The following is a 19,193-nucleotide window of genomic DNA, read 5'->3' as shown; positions in this document are numbered from 1 at the left end:
TATTTACAATTTAATTGTAGCAATATATGTAACAAATATTACATGGTTAATAAAAAAGTTGAATAAAACTAAATAGTTAATATTAATATTATTATTATTATTATTATTATTATTAATATAATTTTTTTTATGAAACCAAGCCAACTTTGAAATAAAATAGAAAATTAGACTAACTAGTGCAAAAAATGCCCGTGCAAAATCAGTTTTTGTGTGTGTTTTTAGTAATTGTTGGTTTTGTGTGATTGAGTGCTCATTGTTACAATTACACAGCAAAAGTTCAGTGACATTTTTTTTTGTGCATGGTAGAAAGCACACAGTGAACTCTGAGAAAACGCTGCGCTTGAGTAAACAGTTTGTGTATAGGCCACTACAAATGATGCCCGTGAAAGAGACTGTGAACGCATTGAATAGGATATGTTTAGTTGGTGAATAGCATAGGCTACTTTTACACAGTAGCGATAACGTTAAGCGCACCAGAATGAAATATAATATTCAGAAGTAAACAGCATAGCTGACTTACAGATTCAGTTAACATCCACAAATGAATAAGCGTGTCGATTCAGGGAGCAGTGCAAAGTGCCCGTGCAAAATCAGTTTTTGTGTGTGTTTTTAGTAATTGTTGGTTTCTTGGTAAAGAAAACACATTTTTACTCCAATTAATCAAAATGGATTTATCACGTTTTGGAACCAAACTATAATATTCAGAAGTAAACAGTGCAGCTGACAGATTGTCAGAATGTTTATTTTTAAACCACAACCTTCTTGGGGCTTCTTTGACCGATACAACCCTCTAATGTCAGAATGTTTATTTTTAAACCACAACCTTATAAAAATGATATATTTAACGATATCTTTAGCATTTCTCATCCAAACAACGTCAAACTTGGCACTGCACTTACTCGTGACCGTAGCGAGACACCTGTCAAGTTTGAAATCCATCGGACTAACGGTTCGAGAGATATGTGGTTAACAGACACACAGACACACAGACAGACATACAGACACACACACAGACACACAGACAGACAGACGTTCCTGTAATTTATAGAGAGATAATAATAATTTACTAGGGGTGTAACAATGTCTCTCATGTCACGATTAGATACATATCATGATACTGAACTCACAATACGATATTATTGCGATACTCCAAGACATATGATAAAAGGTTAACAAAAAATGTACTGTTCTACTGTTAAAATGCTAAATTTGATATTACGTTATGTGTGTGTAAATGAATAGGCTTGGACTTGGTAACCCAATGCACAGGACAACAGAGATACCAGAATACAAATATTCATGATTCTAAAGCTGAAAATACAGAATTATTTTAGACAAATATTCTTGCACCGTCGCTGACTAGATATAATTAAAATAATATAGGCCACTTTTTACTGGTAACATTTGGTATTATCAGGACCCACAAATATTCCCCCATTGCATTATTATTAGGGCTGTCAAATGATTAATCGCGATTAATCGCATCCAAAATAAAAGTTTGTGTTTACATAATATATGTGTGTGTATGGTGTATAATTATTTTCTATATATAAATACACACACATGCATGTATATATTTAAGAAATATTTGCATGTATATATTGTATATATATTAATATTATATATAATTTATATTATATATAAATATTTTATATATAAATAACACATTTTTCTTAAATATACATGCATGTGTGTGTATTTATATATAGAAAATAATTATACTCCATACACACACATATATTATGTAAACACAAACTTTTCTTTTGGATGCGATTAATCGCGATTAATCGTTTGACAGCCCTAATTATTATACATTATATTCAACATTATATATAGCAGTTTAATGTAGTACTCACACTAAAACTTTGAAAACTTGAATTTTTTCTCACAGTAATTTTGTAATGTTTTATATAAAATAATTATATTAAGTATAAGTTTATATTATCGTTATTTTTTAATTATTGCTTTTAATGTAAATGTTTAAAACATGCTTTTTTTTTTGGCTGGCAACATTTGACTTGCCTTTCAAGTGCACGATAATGGTAATCACAATTCCATGAACGCATCACATAATCATGTAGAGTATTGCATGGTTGTGCTATTGTGTTGATGTGTATGAGAAACAGAAGAGCTGATCTTTATGATGTTTGTTAGGCTGGACGCTCACGACTCGAGTAAGTTATAGTCTAGAGGACGGACCTGTTTATTCTCAGACTTGTCTTTCATCTCTCACAGAAGCTGCTGGAGCAACTCGGCTGAGGTTTTGAGAAAATGTCCCTGGAGGCTATACAATGTAGTTTAAGCACAAATATGCACAGACATTTCCCTGCAGCAGTGTTAGCGCTGACACTTAGCCTGTGTGTGTTTTAGGAGATTATATATGAGTGTAACACGGTTAGCTTGTAAGCCTTCTGTTTGAACAGGCTGATACTGCCCTGCTGTAATCACTTTCTGTTTGCTTTTGCTTGTATTGGTGCAACAGAGCTTCTCCTCCGGACACTAAAGTGTGTGTGAGTGTTGGTACAACAGAAGCGCTCATCCTCGTGCTTAGTGTTGTTTAATGTAAACACCAGTGCTGAAACAAACGTGCTCAGGTGCTTTCAAGCGCTTGATGTGTGTCTGCTTAGTATCAGCGGGGATCAGACCTTGTTTGCCCTCATAGGAAAAGTAGATTTGCTGAAAGTATATGATCTAATTACAGTTCATTTTACAGTAATAAATCATTACTCGTGTAGCCTAAAGCTAGATGTTTTATATGAACCCGTTCAGTAGTTAAATATTGTGATGACATGATTGTAAGGAATAACAAATCTGCTTATAGATTTGTGAAAAACTTTCTAAGGACTGCTGGGAAATATGTAGAGGAAATTGACGTGAGGTGATTTCAATGCATTTTTCTTTTGTTTGTAGGTTTAAAGACGTATCTGATCTCGGGCCGGAAGATGGGCTCACAGTGTGGCTGTTTCCAGCTCAGTTTGGGCCGGGACTATGGAGAAATATTAAGTCCATCTTCAAACACGCACACTCCAGATCTCACATACAGCGCCCTCACAGAACCTCTCTCGCACAGCAAGGTACGTCCCTCAACACGCACAGAAATGCTGTTTTAAATGCACAAATGATATTAAATGAATAGTTCTAATAAATCTGTCATTACTGACTCACCCTCATTTCATTTCAAACCTTTTTTCAGTTCATTTTTAAGTGAGCTATCCTATTTCTTTTTGTTGATTGTCTCTTTCCCTCCACAGCCTGTGTGTTGCATCTCCGTAGATGCCGTTGACAATCCGATAGCAGATGAGGCAACTCGAAATGGCTGCCAGGATGAACATAGAGCCAACAGCAGCAAGGTATGTAACAAAACTAAACTAAACTAACAGATATGAACACCAACAAAGAAAAAAACCTCAGAAAATTGCACAATGGAAGCACACACCTTGGTGCTAGAACCCAATGTACTCAATTTCATCAGGTGTTCATAAGCAGAAATGCCAGTCTTCACTGGTTCTGGGTAAATATTGTGCAATGTTAGTTGATGTAATTAGTTGGAGTATTAAGCTGAGAGGTTTTATGAACGTTTTAGTCCCAAATAAACTTGAGGAGATGGCAGATTTTATATGCACACTACTAAAGTTCAATCATTTAGTCAACATTAGAATCAATTCCTGGACAAATGGTTCTCTTTTTGATCAGTCAAAAATCTACAGCTCGACTAGTGGAGTCTGATTCCTGAACTAATGAATCTTTCAGACTGGTACTTTTTAGTGAATCAAAAACATACAATGTGGCCAATGTAGAGTGATTCCCAAACCAATGACTCTTTTGAGCTAGTTCTGGTTAGTGATCTTCATTTGAAATTATGCCTGGACGAATGGCTCTTTTGAACTGGTTCTTTTTATTGACCTGGATTAGAACGGATTCCTGGATGACTGGCTTTTTTGAAGCAGTTCTTTTTGAGGAATCAAAAACCTACAGCCCGACCATTGCAGTCCAATTCCCAAACAAATTCCTTTTAGTAAATGTTTTGAGCTACTTCTTTTTATTGATCTGCTTTAGAACCAATTCCTGGACAAATGGCTCTTTTGAACTGGTTCTTTTTGAGGAATCGGAACCTCAAACTTACAAAATGGCCAGTGTAGTCCAATTGCTGAACAAATTAATATTTCAAACGGGTTCTTAATGAATCAGTGGCCAGTGTAGTCGTATGTCTCATTTGAGCAAGTTCTTTTTAATGATCTGCACTAGGACCGATTTCTGAACTAATGGTTGTTTTTGATGAATGTAACGCCTCCAGTCCAAATTCCTGGATGAATGGCACTTTTGAACCGATTCTTTTTAGTGATCTGCTGTAGAACTGATTCCTGGATGAATGGCTCTTTTGAACTGGTTCATTTTGATGAACCTACCTAATGACCAGTGTAGTCAAATTCCTGAACGAATGAATCTTTTAGAATCTGATTCCCAAAGAACGACTCTTGAGTTCTGTTTCTTTTGCACAGTTTCCTGCAGGCCGCAGCCCTAAAACCCTGAACGGGCTGTTGAGTCCTCTGTGCGAGGAGCGGGTGGGAGTCAGCCAGTCGTCTCTGTGTGACAAACTGCAGGAGAAGGACAGGAGCTGGGCTGGAAGTCTGACCGCAGAAGGAGGCGGCAGTAAGGACCACTCGGCGATCCTCCCGCTCCGCTCCAAAAACTTTCGAGAGAAAAGTGACGCACACTTTGTGGAAGTGATAAAGGAAGACAGGTGAGCGAGAGAAGATTTTGTACATTTTGTAAATAGTCCTTTTGTGATTCAATGTTTCATTTCCGTTCTTTCTTGTTCTCTCCATCTTGTGTTAGTCTGATGAAGGATTACTTCTTCAAGCCACCCATCAACAAGCTGAGTTTGAACTTCTTGGAAAAACCTCTGGAGTCAGCGTACCGCAACAGCTACCACGAGGAGGTACACGCTGGGGTCATTATACTTAACTAAAACCATAAAATACCTCAAATAAAAATATACTGAAGAGAACCTATTATGCCCTTTTACAAAGTCTTGTTTTTGGGGTCTGCTAGTATAGGTTTTCACATTAAAAAACATTATTTTTCACATATTTTACATTGTTGCAGCACCTCTCTTCCCAGTTTGTCAGTAACGCTCCGGGGTGTGTTTCCCGAAAGCATCGTTAGCCAACTATGGATCGCAAATTCCGTTGTTACCAACATAGGTTTCCTGAAACCATAGTTCCAACGAACATTCTCAAACAGCATTGCAATCTTTAAACTGTGGTTAGAAGCTTCTTGTTAAAATGACATGTGGAATTTTCATTTTTCAATAGCGAGCTAGCTTTGAAAGCATAAGATCCCACGTCCCTTCAGAGCATCTCCAAAACATATGAACACACACAGCAGAGTCTGCAAACCTACAATTTCATTAAAATACCAATGTTAAAATGTCTCAAAGCACATAACGTTACAATAATAATGAACATAAGCAACTGAAAGAGCTCTGACCTGTACCACCTGACTGCTGCAGATTCATTTCGCTGCTGAAAGTGTTGACACTGGAACATAAATTCGACTCACGAACCTTCTCTTCATATTACAGTAGTTATGTTGTGAACGCAGCATAAGCTGGTTGTTTTGGTTCAGGAGGAACTGTAAAAGGCGGCTGATGTTTTGTTTGCGCTGCTCTGTGACTGACGTCTGTCTAACTCTGCATAGCATGAAACACAGGTATAGAAATACATATGTTGACTGACAGGTAGGACATTGTATGCAATGATTGGATGAACATTTTATGGTCCTATGTCTTCCACAGATGAAATATAATATATAATATAATATAATGTAATATCATACTTCAATATACATAAACATGTATACATATACATATGTTTAGATCACTTAACTTAGTGATTGCTATCAGGATGTAAAGAGACTTTCAACCAGCATGACAAAAACATTTTCTTGAAGAAATCACCACCCTGCCTTTAAATAGATCATGCTCTTTTGAGCACAGTAAGCAAGCTAATATTCAGTGCATTCTGTATCTTTAACTCTATTTAAATATACAGTACAGTTGTCAACATTTGACGTGGATCAAAAATGTTGATCAAAGTTGTCCTAAGACAAGAATGGGTATTGTTCAAAATCATGTATAACTTTGATGAAAGGTTTTGATCCACTTCAAATGTTGACTTCTGTACATTTATACATATATAAACATTTAGCGTGTCAACATATTTACGTGTCAACAATCAGCGCATGTGCGTGAAATGACGTATGAGGGAACCCACGATGAATCATACATCAAATAAAGCAAAATGACAATGAAGTAGTCATTAGGTGCCATGTTCGTTCAGCATCTTGGAGATCTTGAATAGATTAGTAAGCTGAAGTTATTACTCGCGTGTGATTCCATTAACGACAGTCCTATATTGTTGATCCAATGTGGTTCAAACGACAGAGGTGCGACCATGTTACTACAGCTTTAGGAAACAGTCGTGACTAGCTGGTTAGTTTCTCCAACAATGCATCGTACTATAGTAGTTACCTCTGTTTAGTTCCTGTCTCTATGAAGCCCCTCCTTCCGAAAAGCACAGTGTGCTCTGATTGGTCAGATGCACCTGTGTGTTGTGATTGGTTGACCGCTTCAAGGGTGTTTGTGAAATGTCACGCCACTTACCATAACCGTGAGTTTAAGCACACTACTTACTTACTCAACCTTTTAAAATATTAATAAAAGTTGGGAAAATATCTCAATGATGGTCAAATAAAACAGTGGCACACACTCTCCTACCAAAGAAACATGTAGATCTTAAAACAGTCATGCATAGACCTCTTCTGGTTATTCAGAGAACTGCAATCTCATCAAATCAGTGTCTTCTGCTCTGCGTTTCCACCAGGTGGTGAATCACGTGCCGGTGCAGACGTTTGCGAGTCCAGTCTTCAGCTCTCTGCTTGATGTTTTGCTGTCTTGTGCCGTTTTCCTCGCCCTGACCATCGCCTGCTTCCTGTATCCCCTTGTTTCCATGGAGACTCCCATGGCAACCACGCTCGGACTGGCAATCACTGCCGCTCTGTTGGAACTGGTTTCTCTCATTTTGTCCGTTCGGTAAGTTGGACTGTCTTGTAAAACAACACGAAAAAGAAAACATTTTTAAGGGTTCAGATCATGGAGAGTTTGATGTGCAGCCCATATAGTTTATGAAAACGATCATACATAAATCATATGACAACCCATGTTTACATATCATACAAATGGTTATTGGTTAATTTAATTAATGCTCATTTCCCTTGTTTTTACAATTAAATTTCCTTTACTGTCATTTGATACTCACTTAAATTATTAATGCTTTTAAAAATGTACTTTAAGTTATAATTTATTATAATTAAACTGATCATTTAAATAATTTATAAATACATTATTAGTGTAAATTATTAACACTAATGATTAATAATTTATTACAGGAAAAAAAAATTATATTGTAACCACAAATTAAGAACTAATTTCTTTGTTTTACTAAATTGTCACCACTTTGTACTAATTTGTTCCCTAGTTCTGATTTAACCAAAACAAGGGAATTAATTATTACAGTGTGGCCACGATAAATATATATATATATATATATATATATATATATATATATATATATATATATATATATATATATATATATATATATATATATATATATATATATATATATATATATATATATATATTTATATTTATCTATTTATCGTGGCCACACTGTAATAATTAAATATATATATTTATTTATATATATATATATATATATATTTATATTTATATATATATATATATATATATATATATATATATATATATATATATATATATATATATATATATATATATTATATATTATATATTATATATTATATTTATATATATTATATTTATATATATTTATATATATTTATATATATATATATATATATATATATATATATATATATATATATATATATATATATATATATATATATATATATATATATATATATATATATATATATAAATTGTCCACATGTCATATCATTTGTAAAATAATTTAAGTGAAATGTAATCTTCAGCAAATCTCAAAATCAATATCCACTTTTCAAACTGGACATTATAATGTTGTGAAGCCTAAATTAGTTTTTAGTGTATAATTTAGAAATTATTTAGACAAAATAGTTATCAGACATAAATTGAAAATGTATGTCACTTTATTCAGTCATAATTTCTATATGAGTGTAACTTTTCTAATCCCTGTTTTGCAGAATGATCTTTTGCCTGGATGATGTGCAGAACTGTACCCGGTCTCTGTTGAAGCTGGTCTCTGGCTGGATCCCACGTCATGTGATCGGGGCTGTGCTCGTTTCACTTCCTGCTGTGTCGGTCTTCTCCCACCTGGCTAACATTCTGGAGCTGCCCATCCAGGTGACGTCCTCAACATCCCTCCTACTCCTATAAATACTGGTCTTTTTAACTTTCTATTTATCAAAGTATCCTGGGAAAAAATATCACACTTTTTATTATATTTCAACATTGATAAAAATCAGAAATGCTTCGTGAATCATCATATTAGAATGATTTCTGAAGGATCATGTGACACTGAAGACTAATGCTGAAAATTCAGCTTTGATCACAGGAATAAATTACATTTTTAAATATATTCATATAGAAAACAGTTGTTTTAAAATATTTCACAATGTTTTAACTATTTTTGATCATATAAATGCAGAGCATAAGACATTTCAATACTTGTGTAAGTTTGTGCTCACCATTAAGTCAAAGTTCTCAAGTACAATGCAAATAATGTAAATGTAAACCGCCTTTTTTAACAAACTCGTAACTTAATAGGTTTAGAATAGAATATTATGAAATTTATTAAACGTTAAATAACATTTAAACGGTAGCACTTTACAATAAGGTTTCATTAGTTAACATGAACTAACAATAAACAAAACTTCTACAGCATTTATTAATCTTAGTTAATGTTAATTTCATAATTTACTAATACATTATTAAAATCAGAATTTGTATTTGTTAACATTAATGCACTGTGAAGTAACATGAACAACGAACGACTATTTTTATTAACTAACATTATCAAAGATTAATAAATATTCTAACAAATGTATTGCTCATGGTTAGTTAATACATTAATGTTAACAAATGAGACCTTATAGTAAAGTGTTACCATTAAAACAAACATGGGAATTTATTAAGGGGTTTCTTTGCTAGATCCCTAGAGAGTTTTATTCTTCAAAAAGCTGTATGCAAATCAAAGTAAACATTCTTCTGAACACAAAAACACACTGTTTACCACAAAAGTGGTTTCACAAGCTTATTATGGTATACCTTCATCTTAAAGAGTGTTCATTTTCCCCAGTTTCTTGAATCCTGTTTGATCAAAGTGTGGGATACTAGGGTAATTAGAGGAAGAATTTTGAAGCTTCGAGGATGTTGAGAACACTGTTACTCTACAGGATCAAGCTGTATTGTGACTGTATAGTATGCAATGCATTGAGGATTTTATATTGGAACATACTGTATGCTGAGATTGCTGACAAGCTCATTACAGGTCCAGATACACACAAACCCACAGCCCTGGTTTCTAAATATGTTTGTCAGTGATTGGTTCACTGTTTAAACTTGCGCTCTTTCCATTTCTGGTTTTGTAGGTGACCATGTTCCTGTGCTGTGCTCTCATTATTGCTATTATCCAGTACTGTAACTTCTGCCAGCTCAGTTTCTGGATGCGCTCTGTTTTGGCCACTGTTGCTGGTTTGTCTTTACTCATCCTGCTCTACAGCGCCACCATCAGGCTCAGGTCAGACATCCTCAGCTTTTGTTACTACTTCAACTAGCTATGTTTTTACCAATATCAGCTTAGTGTTTGAATTAATTACATAACTGTATTATAGTTTTAGAGCATAGTCATGAGACTCAACAAAACACAAACCTATACAGTTCATGATGGTACATGTCCACCCGATGCTGAAGAAATATTCCCAATGCCACCCAAAACAACATTGGTATGTCTGTAAAATGTGCAACGATATGGGTGTTTTCACTATGGTCTATGATTGCTTTCAGTACAAGGTGAAAAAAGTCATTTATTATTGAAAGCAATCATTAAAAGTCAAACGATCCTTTTTCAACTTTTTGATGCTCTGCGGTCAATCCCACAATTCGTCACACACTCCTACCATTCAGCTTCCATAGAGAGTGAATTGAAAACGCCAGCTCATCTCAGGTGGACATGTACGGTGACTGTCAGATTGTACAGTTGCTGTAGAGAAATCTGATTTATGATAACTGTTTTCTTCTTGCAGTGCTACTGACACTTTTCGAGCGTTTGGGTGAGTGTTTCTTTAACTGCTTCATCATGCTGACACTGATTTGAGCTGATATTTGTGATTTTTTTTTTTTCTTTATATGAATATGTGTTGATATAATACTCAAATATGATGCACTTACCTGTAAAAAATAAATGCTGAAACGTTACATCTGCAGGAAGTCATTTTAATTACATGAATCTATTAATCAATCTATTTATAACTAAAATTAAAAGCCAAGGGCACCATTAACCTTAAAGTTGACATGAAATGGAAATTTCCAGTTTTCTAAATTCTTGTTATTGATCTTTTTCTGAACATTTAATCCGTGCATTCATTTAAAAAAAAAAAAAAGTTTCGATCAAGTAATTTATCAATGTCATAACTGGATCTTCTTGTGAAAATGACTGACTTCTGCAGACGTTCTCCAATCGTTATATCGCTTAAACCCTGTGCTAGCTCACATTCATCTGCCTCCACTTTTCAGTGCAACACTCGCATCTCAAAACCCAATCAGCAACCGACGGGTAGAACCAAGTCCCAACCCTACTTTTTTGTTTCTTTGTCGATAATTTGTTACACTCAAATGGACATCATAATACAGAAAAAAAGATCTGTCACTACCTTAGTGTCATCACGACTTTAAAGGCCCGTTCACACCAAGGATGATAACTATAATGGTTACTATTACTATAATATTTTAATAATAGTTCTAGTCTACACGACGGCTAGAATGATAATGACGTAACGAGGAACGATGTTTTTTTTTCCAGCAGATGAACGATAAAAACATTGACCACCAATCAGAATCCACCCGAACTTAAAGAGCTTGAGCATTTAAAGCAGCAGAAGAGAAAACTTTTGCTCGGGCTTATAATAAACACAACTTTGTCATGTGTGGGTGCTAATATCGTTATAGTCATCTGTATAGTTATCGTTCTTGGTGTGAACTTGCCTTAAGGCTGAAATATACTACATGACTTTTAAAAACCAGCGCCATCTTTGATTTTTATCTGGAATGAAAGCAAGGCTGTGAGGGATAGACATGCATCTCTTCAGTGGGTTGTACTGTAATTTAATGTGTTGTTTAATTTTTCTGCTGCTTTTCACTGCAAAACTATTTTTCCAAGAAATTTCAGTAGACAAAAAACTCAGTGGATACTATTGAAAACACGGTACTATACTTATCTCTCACAGCCTCGCTTTCTACCTGTCATGGCGCTTTTCTGAATAAGGTCTATACACTTAATGACAGAGGATCACACACTTGACTTTTAAGTCATTTTGAATGCAACAAACTCACACAGAAACAGGTCTCATTGCTGAGAGACATGTGACAAATGAAAACAATATGCGTTCTAAAATCGGCTCAAAATATCAATCATGTTTGATATCCTCCAACTACCTGGAATCATAGTCTTTCCTGTAGCTCAAACAGTACAGCGTTGCCGCTAGCAACGCCAAGGTCATGGGTTCGATTCCCAGGGAAAGCAAGAACTGACAAAATGTAAAATGTGTACCTTGAATGCAATGTAAGTCGCTTAAAGCGTCTGCCAAATGCATAAATGTAAATAGTCTGTGAATCTCAAAATATCCCTCATGTTTGATATTCTGGAATCATAGTCTGTGCCTATCATACACTACACGATTTGACTAGGGGTGTAACGATATTCGAACCGAACCGAAAAACCGCGATACACCACCAACGATACGAATCGCGATACTCTCATGGCGTACCGAACACGCCCGCCCCGCCCCCGCCCCGCCCCCATTGGACCTCATGTCTTATGTGTACACAACGAATACAGCGTTGTTGCCTAACCACCATTAACCACATTTAATCGCAATAAGCTCAGTGTTCTGTTACTTTCGATAATAAGCAAGGTGTAATCTTTCAGATTCTGTCTATTTGATCACGAAATTCAAACATTAATTGTCGTTTTGGCGCTCTTTGATGTGGCGTGACAGATCACTATACTAGGCTCCTCATTTAAAGCGGCAGCGCGGAGCGCGAGTAAATGCGAGCATCTCTTCCTCAGTTACAGAATAAACATGAATGGACACCTGAAGGTATGTTGAAAGATACAGTATACTTACTGAAAGGCATCATAACTCGTGTAATCGCTAAGTCAGTGTTTTAACAGCGGAAATACGTCAATAAAACACTTAGTTTTTCACATAGCTTTATTTACCTCAGGCAAGTCATTCAGTGTCCACAGCTTGTTGGTTTGCTAAGGAAATGAACCCTTTCACTAAATAAATGCACTGTATTAGCCTATATGTTATAGTTTACTTAACCTGTTAATGACATCTTGATTATTTAATGTATGTTTAAAATATCTGTCATGAAAATGACAGCAACTGTGTAAATAATTATATTTCAATAATAAACTAGAGTAAAAACATATGTTAATGTAAAAACTGCCTTATGTACAGTTTACATGTTTTCATACAATTTGTTACTTGAGTGTTGATTATTATTATTATATCTAAAAATAAATAGCAACTGAATTTAGGCTAAAAGTCTAGGCTCTGTTGTTAAGCTTTAATGTTATAGTAATGTGAAAGTAAGGGCTCCTATATAGTTTACAGCATTAGCAGATAATTTTTTTTATCCTTGCGAGACGTTTACTTGTAATTGAATTAATTTAAAGATAAGGACACAATTTGTTAATTAAAGCACTGTTTAAAAAAAAAAAAAAAGCAATTTTAGCTTTCTAACCCCCCACCCCACCTAAATGAACCGAACCGAACCGAACCGAGACGTCAAAACCGTGGGACGTACCGAACCGTCAGTTTTGTGTATCGTTACACCCCTAGATTTGACACTTAAAAATCTCCAGACTGGCTCTGAATTTTGCCAAGTGTTGACTCTCCCTGAGACTGCAAATCAGGGCAAAAAGTTGTGTAATGTATTCCAGCCTTTAATCTCAGCAACATGCATTCCCAAAGGTTAGAAGCATTTAAAATGCCATACGATAAAGAGATGGTGACCAAAACAAAAAAAACTCAGGGCTTAAACCCACCCCTAGCAGCCCATGGCTGAAAAATACAATTAAAACATCTTACAATTGAGCATCTGTTATTGTTGGTGTTATTATTCTGTAGAATTTGATATACCACTCAATCAAATCTAAAATCTCTTTCCCTTGGCTGCAGGAACATGAGTAACCAGAGTGTCGAAGCAGATCACACAGGTGAGTTGGACTCTGCGCCCACAGCTCTCGACCTGCTCGTCCTCGAGACCGTGCTCTCCTTCTTCCTTCTGATGCTGCTGGTTTGGTTCCTCAACCGGGAATTCGAGGTCAGCTACCGTCTACATTACCATGGTAACGTGGAAGCCGACAAGCATCGCATCAAGATTCAGACCATGCGAGATCAAGCGGACTGGCTGCTGCGTAACATCATCCCCATCCATGTTGCCGAGCAGCTGAAGGTGAACCAGAGTTACTCTAAAAATCACGACATTGTCGGGGTCATCTTCGCAAGTATTGTCAACTTCAGCGAGTTCTACGAAGAGAGCTACGAGGGCGGGAAAGAGTGCTACCGAGTACTTAACGAACTCATTGGAGACTTTGACGAACTGTTGCGCAAGCCTGCTTTCTCCAATGTAGAGAAGATTAAAACCATTGGCGCCACCTACATGGCAGCATCTGGATTAAATGCGCAGCAGTGCCAGGAGCAGCTGCACCCGCACGCTCACCTGCGTGCCCTCTTTGACTTCGCTCTTGAAATGATGCGCGTTGTGGACGATTTTAACAAGAACATGTTGGGTTTCAAGTTCAAGCTGCGAATCGGCTTCAACCACGGGCCCCTGACTGCTGGCGTCATCGGCACTACCAAGCTGCTTTACGACATATGGGGCGACACGGTCAACATCGCTAGCCGCATGGACAGCACAGGAGTGGAGTGCCGCATACAGGTTAGCGAAGAGAGCCACTGTGTGCTCAGCAGAATGAACTATACCTTTGACTATCGTGGCACTGTAAACGTAAAAGGGAAAGGGCAGATGAGGACTTACCTGTATCCCCAAATGAACGAGGGCAGATCGGGGTCCACACAAAGCCTGGAACAGTGCCAGGTGGACGGTGCCATTGGGCATTTAGAGCCCAACACACTCGCCAATACAACATCCGCCGCACCACTAAACCCTTCATCCACTTCTCCTGATGTTGTCTCTATCAGTGGCCACGGTGTGCCTCAGGGCCGTGTATTAGGCCCGTCTCAGATTACAGAGGAGTTGCACCAAGACACTAAGGACACTTTTCCTGTCCCTGAGCTCAAAGAAAAGGATTACGAGAGTCCTTATCAACAGCCATCGCTAAGTGGTACACAGCCTCCGTCAATAGCACAACTGTACGCACCATTGGCCAGACCAGAGACACCTTTACAAGGAGAGGATGATGAAGTAGATGAGCATACAAAGCTCAGGGCAGTGGAGTGATTTAAATGTCCTCCTCACCTCGGCTGAGCAGCGGTCCTTCCTCAAGAGCCAATCAGCTGTTAACATCGAGGCTCTACTTCCTTGAAGGGGCTTTTCCGACCACAACTGTTGGAGTTCCAATGAGTAGCATTAGCAGCCTGTATAGGGCATATGTGTTGATGATGTGACCTAAATAGATAAATGGGTGCGCTAAGCATCTGCTGTGTGGATCACAGTGTAGCACAGAGGGGAAAATGGATTTAATTTCTGATGTTCTCAAAAAATTTTGTTTATAAAGTGCCTTCACGATATGTAAACCGAATAAGATCAGTCAAATGAACAACTCAGAGATATTTGAACAAATATATCAGCATGGCTTTTCGAAAAGTGGAAAAATGCTGTTTTTCGTAACGTAAAAATGTACAAAATTGTTCTTATGCCATATTCATTTTTTTTCCCCCTTAATTTCAGTGTTTTTTTTTTCTCGCAAAATAATCAAAGTGCCAGTTGCTAATTAAGACAGGATTACAGGCGGATGTATTATAGTTATTATAATGAATATACAGCGTATTAGTTTCACTACTCATTGGGCAGTCACCTACATCACGTTAAAATAAAACCAAGGAAGACAAGGGTGTATAGATAGAGATGGGCTTCCGGCACTTCTGTCCACAATGCCCATATTAATATCTAATATATCTGGCAGCAAATAATGTAGCTTTTATCAATAGAAGGTAAATGTGTCTCACGCACAATAGCACCCTGAACTAATGAAATGAGAAAAACGGCAGAATCAGCCTTAGTTGTTTGAAACGCAATCAAGAAAGATGGCAGAAACCATGCTGTGCGATATCTGCACTTCATTAGAGGACACAAGGGCTGGTGATTTGGAATGCATTCAGAAATTCAGAGTGTAATGTTCGTTGTAAACATGTTGTTCAATGCATTTTTTTTGCATACAAAAATGTTGGCCTTATAATTTGTTTCTCATTGACTTGACGGGTCCTTATCCCTCATTCCTTAGCACAATTATGGCATGTAAGGGGATGTCCCACAGGATTCAAAGCTAAATTAATAAACTGATTTTTCAAATAAGCATGGCACTTACAATATAAAGCAGAACGAGGGGCACTGTTTCCCCCTAAATATTTCCAGTGAACTCCTGCCAATGAGGCCTTCAATTAAGTGTTCAGTTGAACAGGTTTTGTAGCTGAATTATTTAATTAATTTCATTCAGTGCCTCAAACTTTTCATATCAGAGCCCGTCGGTATCGTTTTTATTGATTACCGTGCACTTATGATACCTGTTCACTCCATGGCCTTGAGGAAAATGGTTCTTGTGTTGCCATAGTCGGCGAGCAGCTTGAGTTGCAGTTTTGGTATAAATCACATCTACTAAGAAAGTAGGCAGAAGTAAATGTATGTTATAGCCGGATTTTTTATTTTTATTGTTTGGTGTCGATTCTGTTGGGATTAGACGGCAGTTTAGTGCGTTTTTTCCATTACAGCGATTTCCGTCTCCGATGCATTCAGAACACTAGAGAATAATCTGCAGTATATCTTGCAATGCGTCTTACATTAGTCAATGGAGCAAAGCAAGATAAGCAGCAAGTCCTCTATCAGTCCACACCGGTTGGATCAGTATCCTCTGCCATCATGTATAATGAATAAGCTGGCCTCTGAGGTTGAGGAACGAACTTGTTCTTTGTTTTGTTTACAGAGAAATCACTAATTTGCTCTCAAAATATGAATAAATCCAGTGCCTTTTTGTTGATTTCCCCCCAAAATGTCAAAATATCTGCTTTCAGAACACCTGCAATATTGTTATTGTATCATATTATTATTTCCTTTTTGATGTGAATTATAATTCCAGCCTTTTTTTTCTTTCTTTTTTTAAATGTACACTGTGTATCTTTAAATGGAACTTTTCGGGATGGAAAAGGGATTTGTTTTTGCTGTTAATTGTTTTATGGTGCACTGCTCTCCAGCCAACACATTCACCTTTGAGTAATTGTATCACTCCATTGGCTAAAGAAGCCCCCAGTGCTGACAGTATTGAATTATAATTACTTGTGCATAATGTATGTGGTTTTGTATTAAATGCATTCATATTTATTGGGGCTGTGCATGAATCGGTGTGCAGCCACAGAGCCTAATATCAAAAGGGCATATTTATGAAAGGGAGCCACTTAAAGCAGGGAGGGGGTGGGTCTTTATGACCAGTCCCACCTAACGTAACAAGCACCTATTTCAGTCCTCAAGGCCTGAACTCTAAAAAGTGCCTCAGATTTAATTCTACTAAGTTTTATGCTATTTTGAATGAGCTAAAATGGAAAAGTGTGATGTTTGTTTTATGTGTGATTGTTTCCACTTTCTCACCACTGCCTGCATCCTAGTAGGTTTTAATTATTTTGCCAATTAACATCGTCACATGGCATTCACTGCTTCATATTGTTGTTGTTTTTTTGTATGAAAATGTAACAAATGTTAATTGGTTAAGCGACAGAGTGCAAATCAAATCTAAAGTATTGGTGCTCAAGAGTGTTAAAAAATGTGCCCTTAAATATGATTTTCACGGGCTTTTATTAACTGTGTATGAATTATTTGTGGCTTTTTGTGGGAATATGTGTATACCAAAGAATTTTAATAGTGCGGGCAGACGCTGCGAGACAGATCTGTGCATTGTGGGTAAGATTTTTTTTTTTCCATGCAGCACATGTTCTTCAATCATTTGTTTTTATGCACATGAGACACAGCAGGTATTGATTTATTAGCCATTATATTCAGGCAAAAAGCATAATCTGTATACATTTGCACAGTGCACTCACTTTGTATGTACATATCATGTATTGTTTTATTTTTATTTTTCAAAATTGATGCTACATGTGCATGTGCCAGATTTCGAGAGTAGAGAAACAATGAAAAGATATCAGAAATGGCGTGTGTCTGTTTTATGTGTGGGCCAGCTGGGAAAAAAAAAAGTTAATATGCATGTAGAATTTCTTTAAAACTTAAATTTATTCACCAGTGACACCATTTTTTTTTTAAATTGCCACTTTTGGTAGCAGAAGTGGCATGTTTACTATTTATGTGGGTCAGAAGATATGAAACAAAAAATATAAGCACAATATCATTGTTTATTCTTGTTCAATACATTTAGATTTTAGTATAAGTGCAATTTGAGTTGTTTTACTGCAAACTACTAGAGACCTAATATCGGCTGAATTTAAAACTATTAATTTATTTCAAATTCTTATCCCAAATATGACTTAGTCTACAAGATTATTGACGCAATTAACAATTATTGAGCCCCAGATACTCATTTGTGATCGTCTGCTGCCTCCAGCGGCCGCTTCGCGCGCTCACAGCAGGTTTGACGTAGGGCGTGATTGCGCTCGCGCTCCCCCTCCCCCTCGGCTCCGTCTATCTGGAAAAAGAAAAAAAAAAAAAAAACTTTTTGTATCGAAGGAATCAACAGCCGCCATCTTGTCGCGGCTCGGAATCAGGATTTCGATAGAGCACTATTTTTTATTTTTGAGCACGGAGCATCCAAACCGAGGTTTGACGACACCGTTCAGCGGAAAATGACACCTTTATATCGCCGCGAAGGAATTTTTGGCGAAAAATCCTGGATTTAATCGGCGTTCGTCGGCCACGAAACCCTCGCATATCTGATTTCCCCTTAAGAGCGACGCTTGCGTCTGTATTTCGCTCGGAGCGGGGATTGTTTACCGGACGCTTTTGGAGGGCAGACAGCGCCGAGGGGACTATTTTGCACAAATATCTCATTTTCATGCAACCGTGCATTTTTACACGGAGCCAGAATGTTTTTGCACGAAAAAAATTGATGTCAGAAAATGGATCGCATTCCGTTGCAAAACTAACGACGCTCGTGCGCGAGGATTCCCGTGGATATTTTATTTGGGATTTTACGTTGAATTGGCGGAAAGGAGGCGTTTTCTCTCGGCAATATAACGATGATAATGTGGGTGTTGGGTGTTGGATTATCATGGGGTGAATGGTGGTGGCGACGCGGGGCGCTGTTGCTGCTTTTTTGAGAAAATCCTCCGCCGAGCCGCTCCACACTCCCCACGTCTTGCAAAAGTAAGGTAACATCTGTTCTTCTGACGAAAGGATCCTTCACTTTGCATTTCCACACACAACATTCGGCCAGAAGCATTTCTTTATCGCAATGGCTGAAAATGTGCTCGATGTTGGTCCTTCAAGCGCGAAGCGAGCGAAGCTGACAGCACCTGCTCCAGACGCACCAGGTAAAAGTCCAGCAGCAGCAGCAGGCCTGATCCCAAACTCTTCTCACACACTCTTATGAAGCACTACCATACGCCTATTCATGCGCCATGTGTGTAACCCAGCTGTCAAATGAGCCCAGAAACACTTAACTGACCCAGGCACACCAAAATCAAGTTACTGTCATAAT

General features: G+C 37.2%; 2 protein-coding genes across 4 annotated transcripts in view; both read left to right on the top strand.

The window, feature by feature from the left end:
- LOC307169355 (adenylate cyclase 9) overlaps positions 1–18,181 on the top strand; it is a 46,814-nt gene extending 28,633 nt beyond the window's left edge. The window contains exons 2-10 of the mRNA XM_079889952.1: positions 2,911–3,074; positions 3,252–3,350; positions 4,500–4,741; positions 4,837–4,939; positions 6,885–7,093; positions 8,269–8,428; positions 9,676–9,824; positions 10,330–10,356; positions 13,492–18,181. Coding sequence (XP_079746078.1) covers positions 2,911–3,074; positions 3,252–3,350; positions 4,500–4,741; positions 4,837–4,939; positions 6,885–7,093; positions 8,269–8,428; positions 9,676–9,824; positions 10,330–10,356; positions 13,492–14,776 — 2,438 coding nt within the window. The 3' untranslated portion in view covers positions 14,777–18,181. The remainder of the gene's footprint in view (positions 1–2,910; positions 3,075–3,251; positions 3,351–4,499; positions 4,742–4,836; positions 4,940–6,884; positions 7,094–8,268; positions 8,429–9,675; positions 9,825–10,329; positions 10,357–13,491) is intronic.
- A 31-nt stretch (positions 18,182–18,212) lies between these two features.
- The window catches only part of crebbpa (CREB binding lysine acetyltransferase a), a 51,759-nt gene continuing 50,778 nt past the window's right edge, over positions 18,213–19,193 (top strand). For all 3 annotated transcript variants that reach the window (XM_079889949.1, XM_079889948.1, XM_079889947.1), the window contains exon 1: positions 18,213–19,026. In XM_079889949.1, the coding sequence (XP_079746075.1) occupies positions 18,948–19,026 (79 nt within the window). In that variant the 5' untranslated portion in view covers positions 18,213–18,947. The remainder of the gene's footprint in view (positions 19,027–19,193) is intronic.

This window comes from Squalius cephalus, assembly GCF_949319135.1.
Source record: "Squalius cephalus genome assembly, chromosome: 13".
Lineage (NCBI taxonomy): Eukaryota > Metazoa > Chordata > Actinopteri > Cypriniformes > Leuciscidae > Squalius > Squalius cephalus.
This window is presented reverse-complemented; position numbering and strand designations above follow the sequence as displayed.